This window comes from Colletotrichum fioriniae, assembly GCF_027942845.1.
Source record: "Colletotrichum fioriniae strain IMI 355084 chromosome Unknown scaffold_4, whole genome shotgun sequence".
Taxonomy (NCBI): Eukaryota; Fungi; Ascomycota; class Sordariomycetes; order Glomerellales; family Glomerellaceae; genus Colletotrichum; species Colletotrichum fioriniae.
In genome coordinates, this window is record NW_027076840.1 from 1,932,541 (window position 1) to 1,952,474 (window position 19,934).

The following is a 19,934-nucleotide window of genomic DNA, read 5'->3' on the forward strand; positions in this document are numbered from 1 at the left end:
TGTCGTTGCGTTCTCTTATTTCCAAAAGAGGGCTGAAGCTGCCTCGAGACAGCATGCCGTTTCAAGTCACCGCGCAATCCACCTAGTTTCGATCCCATCTTTCTTTAGCTTTGCCATCTGCTGCCCTGCTGCCCTTTCGCCTTGGCAAAGCTTACCCCCCCGGACCCAAGAACCGAACTTACCGTCAAACCCTCCCGACCGACGAACTGATAACCACCCGACGAGACCTCTCTCCGTCTCCGTCCTCCGACACCATGGACCCAGCACCAAGCGCCTCCGCTGCACCCACCGCCGAGGACCCCAGGATGTCCCACGAATCGTCCCTCTCGAGCGTGTCCACCACCAGCCTCGTCTTCGACCGACTGCACGAGCAGAATGAAAAGTCATACTCGTCTTCATCTTCCCAGAGGCGCCGCGCACCGTCCGCCTCGCGCCCCGCTTACGTCGACCACCCGGACGACGACGACGACGACAACGATTACAAAGAGTCCGACGCCAATGACCTCGAGACGGGGCCCTTTTTGGCGCCCACAACGGGCATGATGCGCCGTGTAGGCATGGACCGCGGGCTGAAGAAGGGGATATGTATTCTGGCAGCTGCATTCCTCCTCGCATGGGGAGGTGCTCTGTTCGTGTTCTTGTCCCGCAAGTCATACCAGCACGGCAGTCAGGTCGACCACGACCCCTCTGCGACATCGCGCGGATCCGGCAAGCCGGTGACCTTGGACCAGGTCATGACGGGCTTCTGGTCGCCCTATTCTCACTCAATAAGCTGGATCGAGGGGCCTAATGGAGAGGATGGCCTGCTGCTCGAGCAGGGTGCCCGGGGCAAGGATTATCTCGTGGTCGAGGACGTCAGGGCGGGCAAGCTGGACCGCCAGGTCTCCGCCGAGGTCGTCCAGAGTCGCACGCTTATGAAGAACCCTTGGATCAACGTTGGTGGCCGCCAAATGACACCGTACGATGGCCGGCCGAGCAAGGACATGAAAAAGGTGCTCGTTTCGACCGATCGCAAGCACAACTGGCGCCACTCCTTCACCGCGCTGTACTGGATCTTCGACGTTGAGACCCAAACCGCTGAGCCTCTAGACCCTGAGCATTCTGACGCACGCGTGCAGCTTGCGACGTGGAGTCCTCAGAGCAATGCCATCGTTTTCACTCGGGACAACAACTTGTTCTTGAGAAAGCTGGATGGCGACAAGAAGGTCACGCAAATCACAAAGGATGGTGGCCCCGAATACTTTTACGGTATCCCCGACTGGGTCTACGAGGAGGAAGTCTTTGCTAGTAACAGCGCTACCTGGTACTCTCAGGATGGCAAGTATGTCGCCTTCTTGCGCACCAACGAGACGGGTGTGCCCGAGTACCCTTTGCAGTACTTCATGTCTAGACCCTCGGGCAAGGAAAAGCCCGCCGGCGAAGAGACCTACCCGGACGAGAAGCGCATCAAGTACCCTCGCGCCGGTAGCCATAACCCCGTCGTAGACCTGCTCTTCTACGATGTCGAGCGTGGCGACGTTTTTTCCGTGGACATTGAGGGTGGTTTTGCCGATGACGACAGACTCATCAACATGGTCCTCTGGGCGAACAACAAGGTCCTCATCAAGGAGACCAATCGCGTGAGCGATATTATGCGCGTGGTGCTCGTTGACGTTGTGGCTCGAACAGGCAAGACTGTGAACACCATTGACGTTGGCAAAATCGACGGCGGCTGGTTCGAGATTTCTCACGAAACTCAGTTTATCCCTGCTGACCCTGCCAACGGAAGACCGGACGATGGATACGTCGATACCGTGATTCACGATGACGGCGACCACATTGCCTATTTCTCGCCCATGGACAACCCCGAGCCTGTTTACCTCACTGGTGGCAATTGGGAAGTTGTAAACGGCCCCTCCGCCGTCGACCTGGCCAACAACTTGGTCTACTTCGTGTCTACCAAAGAGTCCTCTATCCAGCGTCACGTATACAGCGTCCACCTCAACGGCTCCGACCTGAAGCCGTTCACGGACACCAACTTTGAGAGCTACTACGACATCTCATTCTCGAGCGGCGCAGGCTTCGGTCTTCTCTCGTACCTGGGCCCCAAAATCCCTTGGCAGAAGGTCATCAGTACTCCAAGCAACCCCACCAGCTACGAGCATGTCGTCGAACAGAACACGCAGCTCGCTGAAAACGCAAAGAAGTACGAGCTCCCCATACTCAAATACGGAACCATCAAAGTCGACGACGTCGAGCTCAACTATGTCGAGCGCCGCCCTCCCCACTTCAACGAGAAGAAGAAGTACCCGGTCCTCTTCCAGCAGTACTCCGGCCCCGGATCCCAGTCTGTGAGCAAGAGGTTCTCCGTCGACTTCCAGTCCTACATCGCCTCCGCCCTCGGCTACGTCGTAGTCACGGTAGACGGTCGCGGCACCGGCTACATCGGCCGCAAGAACCGCGTCCTCATCCGCGAGAAGCTGGGCCACTGGGAGGCCATTGACCAGATCGCCGCCGCCAAGCACTGGTCCGCCCTCAAGTACGTCGACTCGGCCCGCATCGCCATCTGGGGCTGGAGCTACGGCGGCTTCCAGACCCTTAAGACGCTCGAGATGGATGCCGGCCAGACCTTTAGCTACGGCATGGCCGTCGCCCCCGTCACGGACTGGCGCTTCTACGACTCCATTTACACGGAGCGTTACATGCGCACCCCGCAGCTCAACGCGGACGGCTACGACCAGACGGCCATCTCCAACGTCTCCGCCCTCGCCGGCAACGTGCGCTGGCTGATGATGCACGGCGTCTCGGACGATAATGTACACTACCAGAGCACCCTCACCCTCCTCGACAAGCTCAACCTTGAAGGCGTCGAGAATTACGATGTCCATGTTTTCCCTGATAGCGACCACGGTATTTACTTTCATAATGCGAACAAGATTGTCTACGATAGTGAGTCTACCCATGCCAGATGACGCTTGGAGAACCCATACTAACCGCCGCCCCTAGAACTAAACAATTGGCTCATCAATGCCTTCAATGGAGAGTGGCTCAAGGTTGCTGATGCCAAACCAATGATTGAGCCCAAGGAGAAGGAGAAGAGGTCAAGCGTAGCCAAGCTTGACGGTGTACCAAGTTCTTAATTTTTACATTTGGTTTTATTTAAAGACTGGAGTTAGTGGAGCGAAACATCTTTTCATGTCATCTAATGAAGCTGTTGCTTTGATACATTCTACTTAAGCACATGCTCATCAAAACGCAACTTTTAATTTAACAACTTGCGTTGAAAATATGATGTTGCAGCAACTCAATACACCTTTCTAGAGGTAATGTCGTTCACAGAATGTGGACTACGTGTTGACCCATCAAGGACCAAGAATGGCAAGATGGTTTGGGCTGTTGAGTCTCTAGTCCACGAGATGCTCATGTCAGGAGACGCGCAGACAAGCCAATTCCACAGAAATACTTTGGCACGCCATTCGTCATCAGAAAGAATCAACGTTAAAAGAACTATCATACAGTTTTGGGCTCGGGCGACAGGCTCGCGATATCCCTGAATCGGTCCAGCAATGGCAAGAGTCTAGCGCAGTGTGTGCACATAGGAAAAATAAGGCACCACCCCCATAGTTTCCCTTCGCGTAACACACTCCATCCGCCTGCCTAAAATGCTCATCCATCCAGAGAGCAAAGAAGATACGATTACAGGACGCCCTTTGGTTATCTCAACGCCATCGTCCGCGTTCATTGAATTTTAAAGGCGCAGGTGAGTAGACCCCACCAGCCGCCAGATACCTCATGCCGCCGAAAATAATAGACCGGGGATAAAACTGTGTGGCTCTATCATGTAGCCTCGCTTGAGGCACAAAGATCCAACCACGTTCTGGTGTCCTCATCTAGAATCCAAAGCCAGTAGGCTGGGGAGCGAAGCCGTTTGTCTGACCGTAGGGCGCGGGAGGAGCGCCCATGCCGCCGGGACCGGCAGTGATCATGAGGCGGTTGCCGCCAAGAATGGGAGTGTTGGTCTCGTCCTTCTCCTGCTCCTTCTCCTTGCTCTTGCGAGCCTCGTTGTCGGCCTTGAGAGCGGCCAAGTCCTTGGTCTGCTGGCACAACATGTTGATCATGTAAGGCATAGCGAAGTCGGTGAGACCGCTGCGCCAAGAGATCTCCAGGACTAGGTCGGGGCGAATGAGCTCGTAGCAGGCGTAGAGCATGCCGACGTAGCACTCACGGCTACCGATATCGACGAACTGTGACATGTTAGTATGCAGAGCGCAGTCATGTAGGGTGAAAGCAACTTACGTAGCGGAGCAAGTCCTCCACGACATCAGTCTTGCCTGAGATGGCGGCCGTCTCAATGGCATCCTTGAAGAGCTTGTCCTGCTTGGAAAGAGCAATGGACTTCTCCCAGCGCTTGTTCTTGCGGTAGATGCTGGCAGCGATCTGGCGGAAGAAGATCAAGTCGTGCTTCTCCAGACGAGAGGCAAGGTCGACGGGGTCGTAGTTGTCGTAGTTCTCTACAGAGTCGCGGAGGGTCTTGTAATCCTCCTCCTCGATCAACAAGTCGTTGATGGCATTGTTGACGGTGCGTTTGTTCTGAGTCTGGACGTTGACGAGGAAAGGCTTGATGAGCGGCAGGTTATCGCTCTTCTCGAACATCTTGACAACGCGGTTGACGTCAATGCGGGCAGTAAGAGACTGGAGGAGGTCGGTGAGCAGGGATGGGTGCTGCTCAAGGTAGAAGTTGATGGCGCGGTAGTAGATCTCCAAGTTGGCCACCTTGACGACGATCTCCTTGAACTGCTGGTGCTCCCATGAGTTCTCAGGACGCTCAATGACCGCCAGAGCAGCGTTGTCAAATTCATCGTAGTGGTAGTAGCAGAAGACCAGCTCGGGCCAGAGGTTCGCCTCCTCGCAAGCACGGATGATCTTGGGCAGGTTCATTCTGCTCCAGAAGAGCTTGAGGTGCTCCATCAAACGCTCAGGGTGGTACTTGGACAAGGCAATGCCAAGCTCGGTGAACATACCCATGTGGGCACGCTCGAGACCAAGGCCCTGCTCCAAGACTCCGATGAGCTCATCGAAGTAACCGTTGCGCTCGTACTGCTTGACAAGGGTCTGCAATTGCTCGGCATCAACAATGAGGTTGAGACCGCAGATCTGGGCAAGACGGAACTCCTTCTTCTCTACGCAGGCCTCGTGAACCTGCTTCCAGACCTTGATGTTGTTGGCCTTGCGAGCGCACTCAACTGCAGCCTGGTACTCCTCAAGGTGGACGAGGGTGGTTGCCAGCTTGGCCCAGTTGGAGATGCTGGTGAAGAAGATCTTGGAAGCCTGGTACAGACCTTGCTCATAAGCCTTGTCTCCAGACTCCTCGATATTGGCAACGTTGGTACCGCGAAGGAAGTCCTCGAGCTCGCCGAGCTCATCCAGACGAGCGTAGCAGAAGGCAAGGGCAGTGTCGATGGCGGGCTCGCGCAGCGTCTTTCTGGCCATGCGAAGGTACTTGATAAGATCCTGGTCCTTGCCGGCGCGGGCAGCGGTCTCGATAACCTCCTCGTAGTTCTTGGGGTCATCGGCCTTGATGTAGGACTCGATAGAGTCGGTGACGCGCAGGCCATCAAGCTGAGCCTTGGCGACCTTGCTCCAAACCTCGGGCAAATCGACCTCCTCGGCGTAAGCTTGGGCACGGTCGATACTAACGACGTTCTCTACCAAGACATCAACAGCGGAAGTCTTGTCACCAGTCTTCTTAAAGATCTCGAAGGCCTCCTCGTGGAGACCGACGTCGATACAGGCTGATGCAATGTCCGGCGCGCTGAAGTTGTCCATACGGTGGATGTAGTCCATAACTTTACCCTTGTCGGCCTTGGCAGCGGTGAACAGAAGCAAGTTCTGAAGGTTGGTGTTGTCACTGAAAGGTGACGGCTCGAGAACAATCTTCTCAAGCAGCTCAATGAGCTCAAGAGGAAGATCGCAGGCAAGGAACGCGGCAACAGCCTCGGAAACCTTGGAGGGATCGGTGGACTCGGGAACCGCGGTGGCGGTAACTTGGTCAATCACGGAACGGCGATGAATGTTGTTCTCGCTGAGGACAAAGGTCCACAGCTCGCGGTCAGCCCGCTCGAGCAGGTATCGAGCTTGGTTGCGGTACATGCCGTTCTCGTTGGTAATGTTGACGAGCTCAAGGTCGTTCTGACCCTTGGAGTAGGCAATGAAGGCAAGGTTGGGGTCACGCTTCTCACAGTATTTACCGACGCTGAGAGTGTCATACTGGTCATTCTCCTTGAGGAACTTCTCGGGGTTATTGTTCGAGTCAATGTAGATCTTGGCGAGAGCATTGAACACGGCCTGCTGCTGGTTGCCAGCAGCAAGAGTAGCCTCGAGGAAGGGAAGAAGAAGCTTGAGACGGTTGCGAGACTCAACCTCGGACACGAGCTCATCGATGGGGATAGAGGCGGGGTTGACGGTTGACAGCAAGTTCTTGATGATGCTCTCATCGCAGTCAACGTCCAACAGACCACCGATGACGGCGGGAGTACGGCTGGGGTTGACACGCTGGACGTAAGTCTCGATGGACTGGAACTGCTGCTGCTGGTACAGGTAGAGAACCAAGTCGTGGACGAAGTTGAATCTGTCGCAGACGATAATGAGAGGCAGCTGCTCCTGAAGTCTGGCTTCCTTGAGGAAGTTCTTGACCTTCTCGGCGTTGTAGTAGTTGCTGTCTCTGCAAATGCGCTCAACCTCGTTGAACTGGCCCATCTTGGTAGCAGACTCGATGTACTTGAAGTGAACATCGGGGTCCTCTGAGAGGTTGACAATGCTGCCAAGGTAGTAGAAGAGACCTTCGGCAGTCTTGTACTTCTCGAAAAGATCAATCAGGCGCACGGGACCCAGCAAGTCGGAGTACTTAGTGGCGATCTGGACCACCGCTTGCAGGTTTTGGCGGATGTTGTGCTTGATCATGGCGTCCAAGCAGTCCAGAGATTGCTCAACGGACAGCTTGCCAAAGAAACCGGTCAACCAATCGATGTTGAAGTTGGGCGTGGCCGCAATGTTGATAACGACACGCTTGACGGCAGCGGGGTCCTCATAGAGCTCCAATGCCTTCTGGGCCAAACCGGCCTGTTCACAGAGTGTCGCGATGCGAGTCTTGTCAAAGTGAGAGAACATGTCGTTTCCGAGGATAGCATCGGCAACCTGGGGAGCATTCATCAAGTTCATCTCCAAGAGACGAGTCTGAAGGTGACCCTGGTCAGGTCTGTTATCCTTGAGAGCATCCAGCAAGAAAGCCGTGGCTTGCTGAATCATGCCCTGAGACTGGAAGATGTCGACCACTCTCTCGATATCGACCAGGGAACCGCCCTCATTGTTAGCCAAGGCTGTGGCGAATTCTGCACCCTTCTCCGGGTTGACACGAACGATGTGCTGGAGGAGTTGGACGTAGTCAGGCTGATAGTTGGCCTGGGAGGCATAGGGCAGGATCTTCTCGAATTGACCCGTCTCAGCAAAGCCAGCAACTACCTTGTGAGGGATGTTGGCCTTGAGATAAAGAGTGAGAGCCATGTTCAGGTCGTGAGGGCGGACAAGGTCACCAAGTCTCTCAGACGCAGTCAACTTGCCCTCCTTTTGCCATTTCTCCAACAGGTTGAGACGGTTCTGAGCGAGAACGGGCTGTGCAAGCTCAATAGACTCGTGCTCGTTCAGGGCACCCTTGTCAAGCAGAAGGCCAAAGTATTGCAGGACAAAGGACATTTGACCAGGCTGCTGGGGGAGCGACTTGAATCTCTCGATCGTCTCGGCGGTTCGAAGGAATTGTCGGGGAGAGTTGGCCGCGATCTTGGCAGCATCCATGAACTGACCGCTGTTGAAGAGCTGCTCGAATTGACGAGCATACAGATTATCAGCACCGGGGAGGCCAGCTCGTGATGCCATCTTGATAGCCATATCGGTGTTGGCCGGGTTCTGGAGAAGGTAGGGAATAACGTTGGCGTCGTCGATCGAAACGAAGAGCACTTGACCCTTGCGGTTGATGCCCACAATACCGCGAGACTCGTTGTCGGGGCAGGTGGTGAAGATGGTATCGCTGGAAATTCGGTTCATGAAGATGCAGGCGGCGGTCTCGAGGTCGTAGACGTGGATGAATCCGTACTTGGTGACCATGAAAATGACACCGTACTTCTGCGACACCTGCATAGCCACAGGGAAATCGCTGACGGCTTCGGGAGGGAAGAAGATGTCGACGGCCTTCTTCTGGAATACAGGGTTTGACTCGGCGTGATCGACCTCGACGATGTGAAGCTTCGCGCCAGTAGCGGTTCTCACAGCAAAGGTGAAGAGCTTGGTGTCGGCGGGAGCACCCTCCAGGCGCAGCGAGCCGAAGGCCGCAGCGTGACCCTCAATGGCCTGGCTGATGCCACGGTCCTTGGAGTACAGCTGCATGGCACCAACCACGCGGCCCTGCTGTTGCGAGATACCAACAACCACCATCCACTTGCCCTCGGCGTTGGTTCGGTAGTTGATGATTTGGCAACCCTGGTTGGAAGTATTTAGCAGACAGTTCGGTGACATGCGGAGGATGGAGGAAGCATTGCACTCACGTTGAGGTTAGCATTGCGCTTGAAGACCTCGACGGGCTGGGCCTGACTGGGGTCGTAGACGTCCCAGTGGTAGACTGCTGAATCTGTAACCAGGCCCAAAGTGGTCTCGCTGATCCACTTCCAGTACTGGACGTCCTCGTTCATTGTGGTGGACTTGAGTTTCGCCTTCTTCTCGAGATCGAAGATCTGCAGTGTTCTCGATTGCGCCTTGAGGGCGATGACTTGACGAGTCCAGTGCATGATGGCACTGTCGGCCTTGATGGGGCGCCGTGTGACATTGTTGCCGTTCTTCAGGTCGACGATGACAACTTCGGGTTGGGCAGCTTCGTTCTTCTTTTCCCGAATACAGACATAAGAGTCTGACTCGAGTGTCTGGAGGAAAACAAGTCAGTCATGATGATGCCATTGAGCAGGGAGATGGTCGGGCGGTGATGGCTCACGCAGGAGTTGAAGCCGATGGAAGCGTCCTCGACACCGGCAGTCTGAAGCTGGATCAGCTCCTGGAACTTGATCGGTAGTGGCGCCATGACTGGCGTTATGTGTGACAAGAAGCTTCCAGAGACCAAGTTGCGCTCCTTAGCAGGGTTGTGTCAGTTCGCGGATTCGAATCGGGCAGCTGATCGGGTGTCGCGGGATTTCGTGGATACAGCGACGTGGATGTCGTGTATTTGGGAGAGAAAGGAGTAGGAGCTGGGGATAGCTTCCTTGCGACCCGACTGAATGCGCACAAGGCAATTAATACAGGGAAACAAAGAGCGGTAAAGAGGAGGCGTAAATACGGAGTAACGATGCACCTCGCAGTGATGACAATCTGGAGGGCAAACGGTGATGATGTTGTTTTGTTTGGGGCGGTGGTGGTGGTGGTGGTGGGAGGAATGGGAATAGGAAAGATGGGTACGGGATACGTAGTTCGCTTGTGGTGAGGTGGAAGGTTGGAGATTATTTTAGGTGCAGTACCTTACGTTGCCTGTTCGGTTCGTTCCTGCCAGTCCAGTGCCAGGTTGTTAGGTGCGCACTGAACCAGGTGCGCGACGCCTAAGGTCTGTGGTTTGCTGCCAGCTTTCCATCCTCACTGCTTGCTGGCCACTGGCCAGGCGTGCCAGGCTTGCTTGCTCCTGCCGGTCCTTGCTGTCTTCAGCCAAGTCTCCACCCATCTGGACCGTGCACTTGGCTCTTCAACCTTCACTGGCTGGATGGCCATAGGCCTGTCACGTGGTTATCTTGCTGAGGTGTCCGTTTCCAGGCTCCTGGCCGGAGGCATGTTTGACCGGATGTGGGATGACATAAGCGATTGACACACCTCTCAAGTCCGGCGACCCGACCAGCCAGGCTCCGAAGGCACACTTGGGTTTCGGATACCTTGAATAAATATGGCAAGGCAAAAAGTGCTCAGGTGGTTGGAAGTCAAGGCAAGAGAGTACGAGGAAGTCTATATAATACTCAGAGCCATGCCCCCTAGTTCACTAAAAACTACTCTGCACATATTCCAGCCATCTTGCACTAATTCTATCACACTCGCAAACTAAATGTAATTCACTTTCTGCCCTTCCTTTGCGGAACAACTCGACTCTAAGCTCAATTAATCACTCATATCTCACATTGCCATACCGACCAAGAGGTTGTCGACATTCCGATGTATGAACGATATTTCACAGCAAGGCACAGGCCCAAACTATTGAGCAAGTGAAGGTCGGCCAGGACTGCCTCAAGGCCGGGGTCAGCCACTTTGAGTAAGCTCCGTCGTAGTGAAGCGTTGAGGCTTCACTTTGCCTCCAGCAGCAGGTACGAGGGGATCACTGTGGAGGTAGGTGACAAAGCTGAATGGCGAGGCTGGGGATCGCGGGAATGCTATAGCAATACAATGTTGGAATGCATCTACCCGATGGCACTGTTAGAACCTGGCGAAGATCTCTGCTAGTCATGAACTCAGCTCACCTGCGATGATCGAGCCGAACCTCGTCCTGCTTGCACGCTTCCCATTCATGTGCCACTTAGACGTCGGCTGTGAAATACACACTCTTGTTCATTAGATCGAGGCAGTGTTTGATGATTATTGGCCACTCCTCTGTGTCATCACCATTCCATATCGTTTCAAGTCTGCTGGAGCCTGGGTAAAAGATCACGGCCTCGACTGGGCTGATATCCAAGTGACGCAATCAAGGCTTGACCATTGCATGCGCGAACACCTCTCTGATTTCCCGAAAGGCACGAGTACTACGCTCGTCGGAAAAGTCGAAGAAATCGTACAGGCTAGCAATGTGCCCTTCGAGCAGCGCCGTTCAGTCCTCAAGTAGCAACTGTCGCAGATGCAGAGATACAGCGCGGGTGAAGTGTACAATGCAGCGAAGACCGAGCCTGATTGATAATTCGCCGGCGTGGATGAATTCGTTAATACTGTGGGAAACCGATCGAACACGGGTTTGCGGATGTTGATGGAAGGTTCCTGTCATAAGGAAGCCCATGATGAGGCCAAAAGCATCAGCATCTTCACTTGACAGCTCGTACGAATAAGGACGCGGTTTGATCTTCTTCCAATGGTGTCTTTCTAGGCAGAAATCAGAAAGGTTTTCAAAATTCTGAGCAATGATGGGTTCCGGAATAGAAAAGCGAATCTGATTCGTATCCGGGGCGAAGTAGACCGTGAGATGCTCGACATTTTACGGAAACCAAGATCTTGAGAAGTATCAGTTGACAGGCAAATGTCGGACTCTGCAAGTATGATAGACCTACACAAGCCATGAGAGGCTACCAACGTAAGGGTTCTCTATGTAACCGGGAGATATCTAGAAGGCCAGTCAGACACTATTTCAATGCAGAAACTAGCTAGCGGGACTTATCTTCACGTCAAAGGAAGCGCTGCTGAGCTTCAAAGCCCCTGTGTCGGGGCCAACTCTCTCATACGCGCCGAAGACCCAATCGTAGGTCGCCGGGTCGTCAGGGTCTATATCCGTATCGTTGATGGTGTTGCTCGATTGTTCACTGGATTGAGGCATGGCTGATGTAATCTCTACAGAATCATCGAAAGGCACGAGAGAAACATGAAGCAACCATAGCAGGATTCATATTGACAAACTTGGCGATGGTGAGATATTTAATGCTCGGGAAATGTTCATGGGTAGACGGAATGGGGCAAACGGGGGTTTGGGAGAAGCTAGAAGAGAGCTTTCGGCGAAATCCAAGTGCGCTTAAGAAGAAATGTTTTATCCGACGGTGGCCTCCTTTTACTGGAGGGTTTCGTACCTCGTTCTCTATCTGGCAAGTGCATCTAAGGACTTTCTTACAATATTTGAGACTAGTTGCCTGGTCCTGAGACCTGGGATCTGCGTACCACAAGGCGGTTGCCCGTTTAATGAAACGCTGTGTCTATTCCACGCAGGGCAGCTACGAACAAAGGCCAGACAGAATGATCAGCCTTTTACGCGGATGCCGCATTTCACTTGAACAAAGCGCATTGGCATATTCCGCTTCACTCTGGAACCGTCACCAGCAATGTACGACAACGCGCCAAGGCCACGGGCTGGGGTTCATTTACATGAGCAACCTCCAGGCACCAAGAAGCAGAGCGGCGAAACCGGTACACACTCCCATCAGCCATTGCAGCGTCTGGAACTTGACCTGCTCAAGCTTCTCGCGCAGCGCCGCCACCTCCTGCTCAATCTTTGTCTCCGTCTCCTTGATCTTGAGCTCCTGGCCGACAGCCTCCTCGCGGATGCGACCCTTCTCCAGGTTCAGGTCCAGGCGGACGCTGGCCTGGGTCCGGCCGATCTCGTCGCGCAGCCTTGAGCTCAGCTTCGCAATGTCGTTGCCGAGCTTCTCGTGAGACGCGCGCGTCGTGCTCGACTCAGTGCTATCGGCGGAAAGGAGTTCGGAGCGCAGCTTGGCAAAGTCGACCTTTTGCGTGTAGGTTGCCTTGGCGGCGTCTTCGCGGAGGACCATGGTTCGGGTGAGGTTCTGTATGCTGCTCTGCTGTTAGCAAGATGGTGTGCTGACTGAGGGCGCCGTCGCATACCTTTCTTGTATTACATCGTTCAAGACCTTCATGGTGGCCTCGGCCTGCACCTCCGTGAAGCCCTCGCTCTTCATTCGCTGGACGAACTTCAAGGTATCAAAGTGATGGTCTCGTTGTCTTGAAGGAGTCGCATGGAAGGACCTTGTGATGCCCGGACTCGCCAGTATCGAGGCGCGCTCGGTCTTGAAGCCATTGCTGCGGCATCTCGAAGGTATATTCGACTCGTGGAAAGTACTGGTTCGGGTGTGCATCCGACGGCGCGAGCTCGGAGGGAGTGCCGAAACAGGCCGCAGGGCTTGGGATGCTGTCGCAGGACCAGTCCAGCTGAGTCTAGGAAGCAGAAACCTCGGAAGGGCGTCAACGGCTATTGCTGTCGGTTTGGCCATCTTGTGTGTATGTGTGATTTTATTGTGTTGGTGTTTGAAGAAGCAATCTCCAATCCCCAATCCCAGGGGAGATTACCTATCTTGGTGCTAGCAGCACGGGCGGGAGATTGGGAATGACTAGCACCCAGTGACGGCATGTCGTTGCAGCTGATCCACTAGGAAGCGCAACTTGCCGAAGACCGGCCGCGGGTGCCAAACACTTGGAAGGCAGGAAGGCAGGGGGGTAACGCCGCAAAGGAAGGACCCTTCTTTCCTTCCACCACTCTCAGTCTTCCTCGTGCCCGCCCATTTAGGTCGTCCAGTCGGGTCGGTTCAATTGGCTGCCTGAGGCACGGACCCTGCCAAAAAATTCTCGCAGCACACTACAAAACGCGACTTGCGCAGCGCACCTTTGCTCTGTTTTCCTCTTTTCTTCTTCATTATTGAACAACGCAAAATAAAACATTCATGTTCTCGTGAAAACAATTGTCTGTTGAGAGGTTCGCTCTTTTGCTGGACCCAGGACCATCGGACACGGAGATCGAAATGGAGAAGGAAGCGAACAATCTTGGGTGCGGTGCCCCTCGGCCTACGGGCACGTGAGGGGGACCGCAATGATTGAGCGTACATACATTCGCCCATCGTAAATATTTTGATGGCCGCTTATGATGAGTAGAGGATTGCCTGGCTTGTAGTCTGGCTCATGTGGAACGCACCGGCCTATCAAGTTTTTCAAATCCTGGAATTTTGTACTGTTAAGTACGGTGACAGCTCAAGCCTCGGCTCGTCTATCGACCAAGCCTGCTCAGCGCAACATGCAGCCTCCGCTCCTTCCTTCCGCGAATGTTAATCTTGTCGGAAAGAATACTCGAATTACTCTCCAAGACACTTGCCGGGAGCTCGAAATTCACCATTGAGATACTGGACAGTCCGTGCTAGGTAATCATCCGACACTGTACATTCCTAGCAGACAAGAGATGATGTCCATCTTCAAGATAACATTACTGCTTCGCGAACAAGACGAGCGTCTCAATCGGATCCCGACTGGCTACCCCTCGTTAGCTCGCGGGGATGGGGAGCGTCCAGCTAGAGGCCTGATCACCACCACACATGAAATTGGCGTCGGGAGGTTCTTTCCTCCATCGCCTCTACAGTTACAAAACAAAAGACGACATCCTGCGTCTCGTCGGTGGCAAGTAGCCTAGTATCAGAAGAGAACACAATGGAAGTGTATGTTTGTGTTTGTGTTCGGGTCACTTATCGTTTCTGTCCACCCTTTTTCTATGTCAACACTGTCTCGTCGAATCCTGGCTCGGTGGCCAAAATTTTGACAATATTCCACATGGGAGAAGAAGAGTAGCTCCATCGAAGTTAATGTGCGGATTCGGCAGTAATTGCTGTGAAAAGTCTCGTTAGTCAAACAACTTCCACCAAGATATCAACATAAGAGAGTGTCCCAACATATCTCTACGCAATGGCCTCGAGCAGCTCGCGCACATCAGTATTCATGGCCTTCAGATCGCGAAAAGCCTTCCTCGTCGCGGGATCAACCGAGCGCGTCCAACAGTCCAGATTGTGGCTTTTACAGAATACCTCGGCCTCAACAGTCTGAGCCTCGTCTCCACCTCCTCACCATCGACGACGTCGCGCTTCAATCACATCAAAAAGGACCCCAGGCCGGCTACACCAGGGCTTTTCGGGTGGACACCATCACCACCACCCGTCTCAACATCGCGCTTCCAGCACGGCTATCCAATGAACTTCCCATTGCACCAAACCCACTCCGCCTTCAACGCACGGCGCGGAAAGGTCTCGGTCCCTGGTGTATCAGCCACTAAGTGGTTCCCGATGTCCAGCACGCCGTAGTAGAAGAACGGATCGTCCTGCGAGAAGGCAACGATGTCGGCGAGCTCGTCGAGCGCGCGTTCGGCTTGAAACGCGGCGCCACTCCGGGCGTGGGAGTCGAGGGCCTGCGGGGAGTCGCGGTCGACGACGAGGTCGTCCTTTGTGAGGGCGATGGCGAAGGTGGCGGCGCTGCATTTGACTCTCCAGCAGCCTTGCCCTAGGGACTTGCACCGGCCTATCTTTCTGCCTGGCCAGGTGAATTTGTATTTGTAGGGGTCTGCTTCCGGGAGGGCGATGGCGTTGGCGGTGATGGCCAGTATGGCCAGGATGGCTAAGAGTGAGAGGTACTTCATGGTAGATGGACGGCGTGAGGATCTCGCGGGGAGCTCGTTGGAAGACGTTTAAAAGAGCTAACTCGATTAAGATGATGTTGAGCCGGCTGGTTGAATTTCGGACTCGTTGCGATTCCAAGGCTTGCTGCTTGCCTGCTCGTTTGGATGTGAACTGGAACGACCGGAGACGAGCAACAGCTGGATCTAATCATTATCCTCACAGACGAGTATTCGCAGCCTGTCTACATATAGCCAGAGTCTTCGAAGTCCGAAGTCCTTGCCATGTTTGGTGGCGTTCACCAAAGGAGAAGCGTCTTCTCCTCATGGTTCACAGTCTTTGTTGTTGTTGAGGGGTTCTGTTCTCAGACTTTGGCCGCGGGTGTTTGGTTCTTTCCAAAGGGGGTACAGACAATAAAAGACTTGCGTCTCCCCCCTTCTTCTCCTGGGGATACAGAAGGTAGTGAAAGGTTGACCAAGGACAAATCTGGGAAACCCCCGCGCGACGCTAGACTGAGGATGAGAAATTTCGGACTTTGATGGGAGAGTCGAATGGTTCAAGATCATGATGGCCCAGCGATACCTCATGGCGTCTTATCACATTGAAAGCAAAAGCTCTAGCCATATGAAGCAGACGTTCATGGCTGATATCATGTAGTGGTTCCGAAGTAGCATGGCTGGTGCTGGACCGACCATTGTTGTCACAGTGTTGGTGTTCATGAACTTCCCTAATGAGGGCACAGCGGGGAGCAAGGTTTCGGTCAAACGTGTATATCTAGACATTTCTCCAGTCGGATAGCTGTCTCCTGATTGGTTGGATCAATCAACGCTTTCCAGGACACAGGTGTAACGACGCAGGTAATCAAGAGATTGGGCATTGGTGAGATTGAAGTTCCAAAGGAGCAACTTGGAAGACTCGTCAATTGACGTCGAAGCTTAGAGATAGTAAATGACGTAGAGGCAGTAAAGTTGATGATGGGACTCTCAGGTTGTACATCCAGGTCGAACGAAGGGCAGAGCTTATTATCGACACCAGCTTCATGAAGTTGAGACTCTTAGTTGCTCCAGAGTGAAGGGATTCGAGAATGTGCTGTGCTTCGTAACGAAAGAAGACGCAACGCCCCCCATAAAGATCTCTGTCACCGAGATTGCGTTGGTCTTCGGTTTCAAGTTTCCTAGGCCAAGTCCAACAATGGCCCAATTCGACAGAAACGAGAATCTTCCCGGATTTTAAGATCTTTGCGTGAGTTTTCAAGTGCCACCGTCAACGTCCCAAAACCCTAGCTTCCCCGCGTAATCCATCTGTCCCGCCAACACCCTTGGCCCCTGCCTAGCGGCACACGTCCGCCGTCAAGGGTTCACTGGGGGCGAGACCAATCCAGGTTCAGATGACGGATCAGGATATCTATCCATCGACGCAACCCCTTAAACCTCCAACGTTTGTGCCAGGCCTTTTATCCAGATCTTTGGCGAAATTGAAGAAAAAGGTTGGAAAATGACTATTCGCGCAATGACTACTTAGAAACTCGAGGTGGCAGTGATAGGTAGTATACCATGATACGAGGGAGCAATGTCTGATGATCAAGGCTCCGGACTCATATCTTCCGGTACAAACTCTCGCTGCCGTGCTGACAACTTTCATTATTCATGAGACTCCAGGAGGGGACTTGGGATCTATATGCAGACCGGGGACGGCTTATTGAAGGGTGAGGCGCCTGCCTACTCTTCCGGTGCCATCTTGATTCCCGAGCTCTCAGACTTTGGGCAGCCAAGCCAAAGCAGGGAACAAACAGCATGCAAACCCTTCTCGAACCGGTGGCCTGGGTCTCTTAGTGGCGATGACTGATGGGGCTACCTCGTTTGATGAGGCTCCTTTTGACAGTCCTATGGTGGTACCTTCCCTTCTGCCTGCCATAGCCAACAGTCATGGAAGGAGACAACCATGATAATGAAGGCAGACATCGAGGAAGAATGGTAAGACTCTAACGTAGGCCCTGGTCGTCCGCTCATTGTATCCTTTCTCCTAGTTTTCGTGTCCGTGTTCTTTCCCGCCATGAAGTAATGGTTAAGTGAGACTGCAAGGCAAGGGAGCGGGCTGATTCGTGCCTAAGCATACGAGCCCGCGGCGTTCTTCAACCTCAACAGGACTAAGATGCGCTTTTGAAGGCTCGCAAATTAGTCTTGTCCTGATGAAATTTGACCGCAGGGTGTTTGGTTGAGGGTTCCAATCCTTGGATTTGATAGCCAATGCTCATTACAGCGAGGCCATTTTTGCTCATCCAGTAAGTCGGACCACTGCCAAGAACTGAAAGGTCCCAGACACACATACAACCGATAGAACTTGAGAGCAACTGAATTTCCAAATACATGAATGAGTTTGAAAAACGTTTTGCGGCTTACAATATCGATAGCGCCTTGCCTAGGTCGCTTGGAAGGGACGGAATCTTGAGGGCGATGCTGCGCAGTGAGGAGCCATGAATATACCTAGGGCTGAGAGACGACTGCATGTGTGATGAACACAGATCCCAGTGAGGTGACTCTTGCTTCTCTCAAGAGAGCGAGCAGAATTTCACTTGTTTTGCTGGAGATGGGCATTTTGAATCGTCATGGAAGATGTAGCACGCGTTTCCCAAACCCTGAAAGTATGTGGCTTTCATATCGTCGGCGGCGAATATGAGTTGAAAAATTCATTCAGAGTCACGCCAGCTCAGGATGAGTGCATGCGATGAAGTCACTGGGAGCGTTTGGCAAGTCTCCCGTATTTGCTGGTGGACATGGGAAACAACACGGTGGTGTCTCAGATGCTAACCGGCGGCGGGAGTGCAACCACTTCTGTTATGGGGGATGTTTGGCTGGAGGGGAAAAAAAGAAAAAGGCGCGTCGCGCTTTGCTGTGCGAGACTGTGAGTACTGAGTAGATGATGGCGTTGATTTCAGGGGAGGGTGTCTAAGAACATGACGATGTCAGACCTAAGCAGCCCAAGGTAAGTTCGATTGAGATTTAGCGCGGTCAATTGCTCGGAAGCTAAATTTGGAGTCGAGTTAGATTGACATGCCTGTGGGATGGACAGTTAGTGAGATTGTGAGCACACCGCCAGTTCTGAGATCTCCAACGACTCCAAATTGGAAGGTCCAAGGGCGGGAGGCTCCCGAGGTGCGGGCGGAAAGCAAGTTGGAAGGTTGGAAGGTAGACTCCAAATGGCAGGAGGTTCGGCTCCGGAAATTTACACCAAAGAAAAAAAAAAGTCGCACAACCGCAGACTCGAATTTGAGGCATGTTTGCTTGACTACTGATGACCGGTCTGTCGTTGTCTTGGCCGGATTCGAGCAAGACAAAAAAAAAAGGACAGTCCCGAGCGTCGCACTACTTAGGTCGTGAGACGAGCCTCATTGCTAGTCCTTGTCAACTAAGGGAAAGGAGGTTGAGCTAGCATCAAGTCGGTCAATTGGGGGGCGAGGCGACTGAGGCGAGCTGTGTTATGATGTATGCTCGAAATGGGGGCGAATTTGGATTGCAGGGTGAGATCATCAACCGTGGTGGTCGGTATCGGTGTCGCTAGGTACAGTAGGTAGGTAGGTAGGTATCACGGTGCATGACCTCACCTCAAGCGGGCGGCGGCAGCGGCAGGTATTTCAATAACCGCCAAGTGCGACGGTTACACTACGGATAAGACTATCTCACCTGAGTCAAGTTCCCCAGATTAAGTTCCGAACCCGCCATGTCTTGTTTCTTGTTCGGGGGGTCTCAAAGGAAACTCAGTATTTACTTACCCCAAGTTATCTGAGGTTTTGGACAATAAAAACCCACGCACTTAGGACAACTGTAAGGTACGTGCCTGTGCCGGATGGATCCCCAAGGCTTCACCATGGAACATGACGACACCTTATGCATGGATATCGGGATGATGAACGTGGGGAGGCAAAGAGATGAAGCCTTGGTAGGATCTTGTTACTGTAAGGATGATGAGATGCTGCTTGCTGCTTTGCACGTGTGTGGCCAACGGTCAAGCGCCGATCATGAACCGGTCAGGCGGTGAGGTGCATGCATTTTGGTGGGGCGGTGTCGCGGGCCGCCAATGCCGTTATTTCTTGCCCGCTGTGCTGTGCTGCTGCAGTTGCTGCTGCTGCTAAGGCAAGTCACTACGAATACTGCCCTCCACCTGCGTATCCGTACATACCCCGTAAGGTAAGGTAAGGTAAGGTAGAGGAATGACTTGCCTTCCCAAGCCTCCCCCATTGCCCCCCATTTACCATCCCCCGGGCCATTACTTTCCCCCATTGCGATTTGCGGCTTGAGCTGCCCCCCAAGCTTGCAAAGGCCAAGGGCCCCCCCAAGGAAGGCCCCAACCTCTCTCCACGACCCCGCAGTAATTTACATGGTGCCAAAATCGTCATCCCGATCCTCTTTCTTCTTTCTTTCCCATACCGTACTTACTCTACCTACCTTACACTTCTCTCCAACATTCCAACCTTTGAAAACGTGTAGGAGAAACATTAAGACATACAGACAAAGGAGACCCTCACGATACCTGCGATACCAATCATGGCTCCATCAAAACGAAAAGACCCCAATGCATTTCCCACGCGCCAACTGGCCGTTCTTGGTACGCTCATCCTCATCCTCTCTTCCAACTTTCCCCTCCGTCTTATTCTCGAGAAACTCAGATAAGGATTCTCTTCTTATCAACGCTGTCCAGTGCCATTCAATGGAACTCACTGCGACTACGGGCTAACACGCGCTTCATCAACGAACAGCGATATGTCGATTCTCCGAGCCCATCGCCTTCAATTCTATTCTGGCCTACACCTTTCAG

At 53.3% G+C, this 19,934-nt stretch overlaps 4 protein-coding genes across 4 annotated transcripts; 1 reads left to right on the forward strand and 3 right to left on the reverse strand.

The window, feature by feature from the left end:
• Nucleotides 1-254: 254 nt before the first annotated feature.
• N0V96_004364 (uncharacterized protein) lies at nucleotides 255-3,119 on the forward strand (the record flags this gene model as incomplete). The annotated part of the gene is made up of 2 exons (XM_053188431.2): nucleotides 255-2,928; nucleotides 2,986-3,119. 2 exons carry the CDS (start codon nucleotides 255-257, stop codon nucleotides 3,117-3,119), a joined length of 2,808 nt encoding a protein of 935 aa, XP_053054393.1.
• Nucleotides 3,120-3,869: 750 nt separating this feature from the next.
• Nucleotides 3,870-9,100, reverse strand: CHC1 (Clathrin heavy chain; the record flags this gene model as incomplete). Its single annotated transcript, XM_053188432.2, has 4 exons — nucleotides 3,870-4,223; nucleotides 4,276-8,508; nucleotides 8,574-8,945; nucleotides 9,014-9,100. 4 exons carry the CDS (start codon nucleotides 9,098-9,100, stop codon nucleotides 3,870-3,872), a joined length of 5,046 nt encoding a protein of 1,681 aa, XP_053054394.1.
• A 3,001-nt stretch (nucleotides 9,101-12,101) lies between these two features.
• On the reverse strand, nucleotides 12,102-12,968 carry FMP32 (Protein fmp32, mitochondrial; the record flags this gene model as incomplete). Its single annotated transcript, XM_053188433.2, has 2 exons — nucleotides 12,102-12,531; nucleotides 12,583-12,968. The coding sequence occupies 2 exons, from the start codon at nucleotides 12,966-12,968 to the stop codon at nucleotides 12,102-12,104; spliced, it is 816 nt and encodes a 271-aa protein (XP_053054395.1).
• A 1,727-nt stretch (nucleotides 12,969-14,695) lies between these two features.
• N0V96_004367 (uncharacterized protein) lies at nucleotides 14,696-15,145 on the reverse strand (the record flags this gene model as incomplete). The annotated part of the gene is made up of 1 exon (XM_053188434.2): nucleotides 14,696-15,145. One exon carries the CDS (start codon nucleotides 15,143-15,145, stop codon nucleotides 14,696-14,698), a length of 450 nt encoding a protein of 149 aa, XP_053054396.2.
• Nucleotides 15,146-19,934: the final 4,789 nt, after the last annotated feature.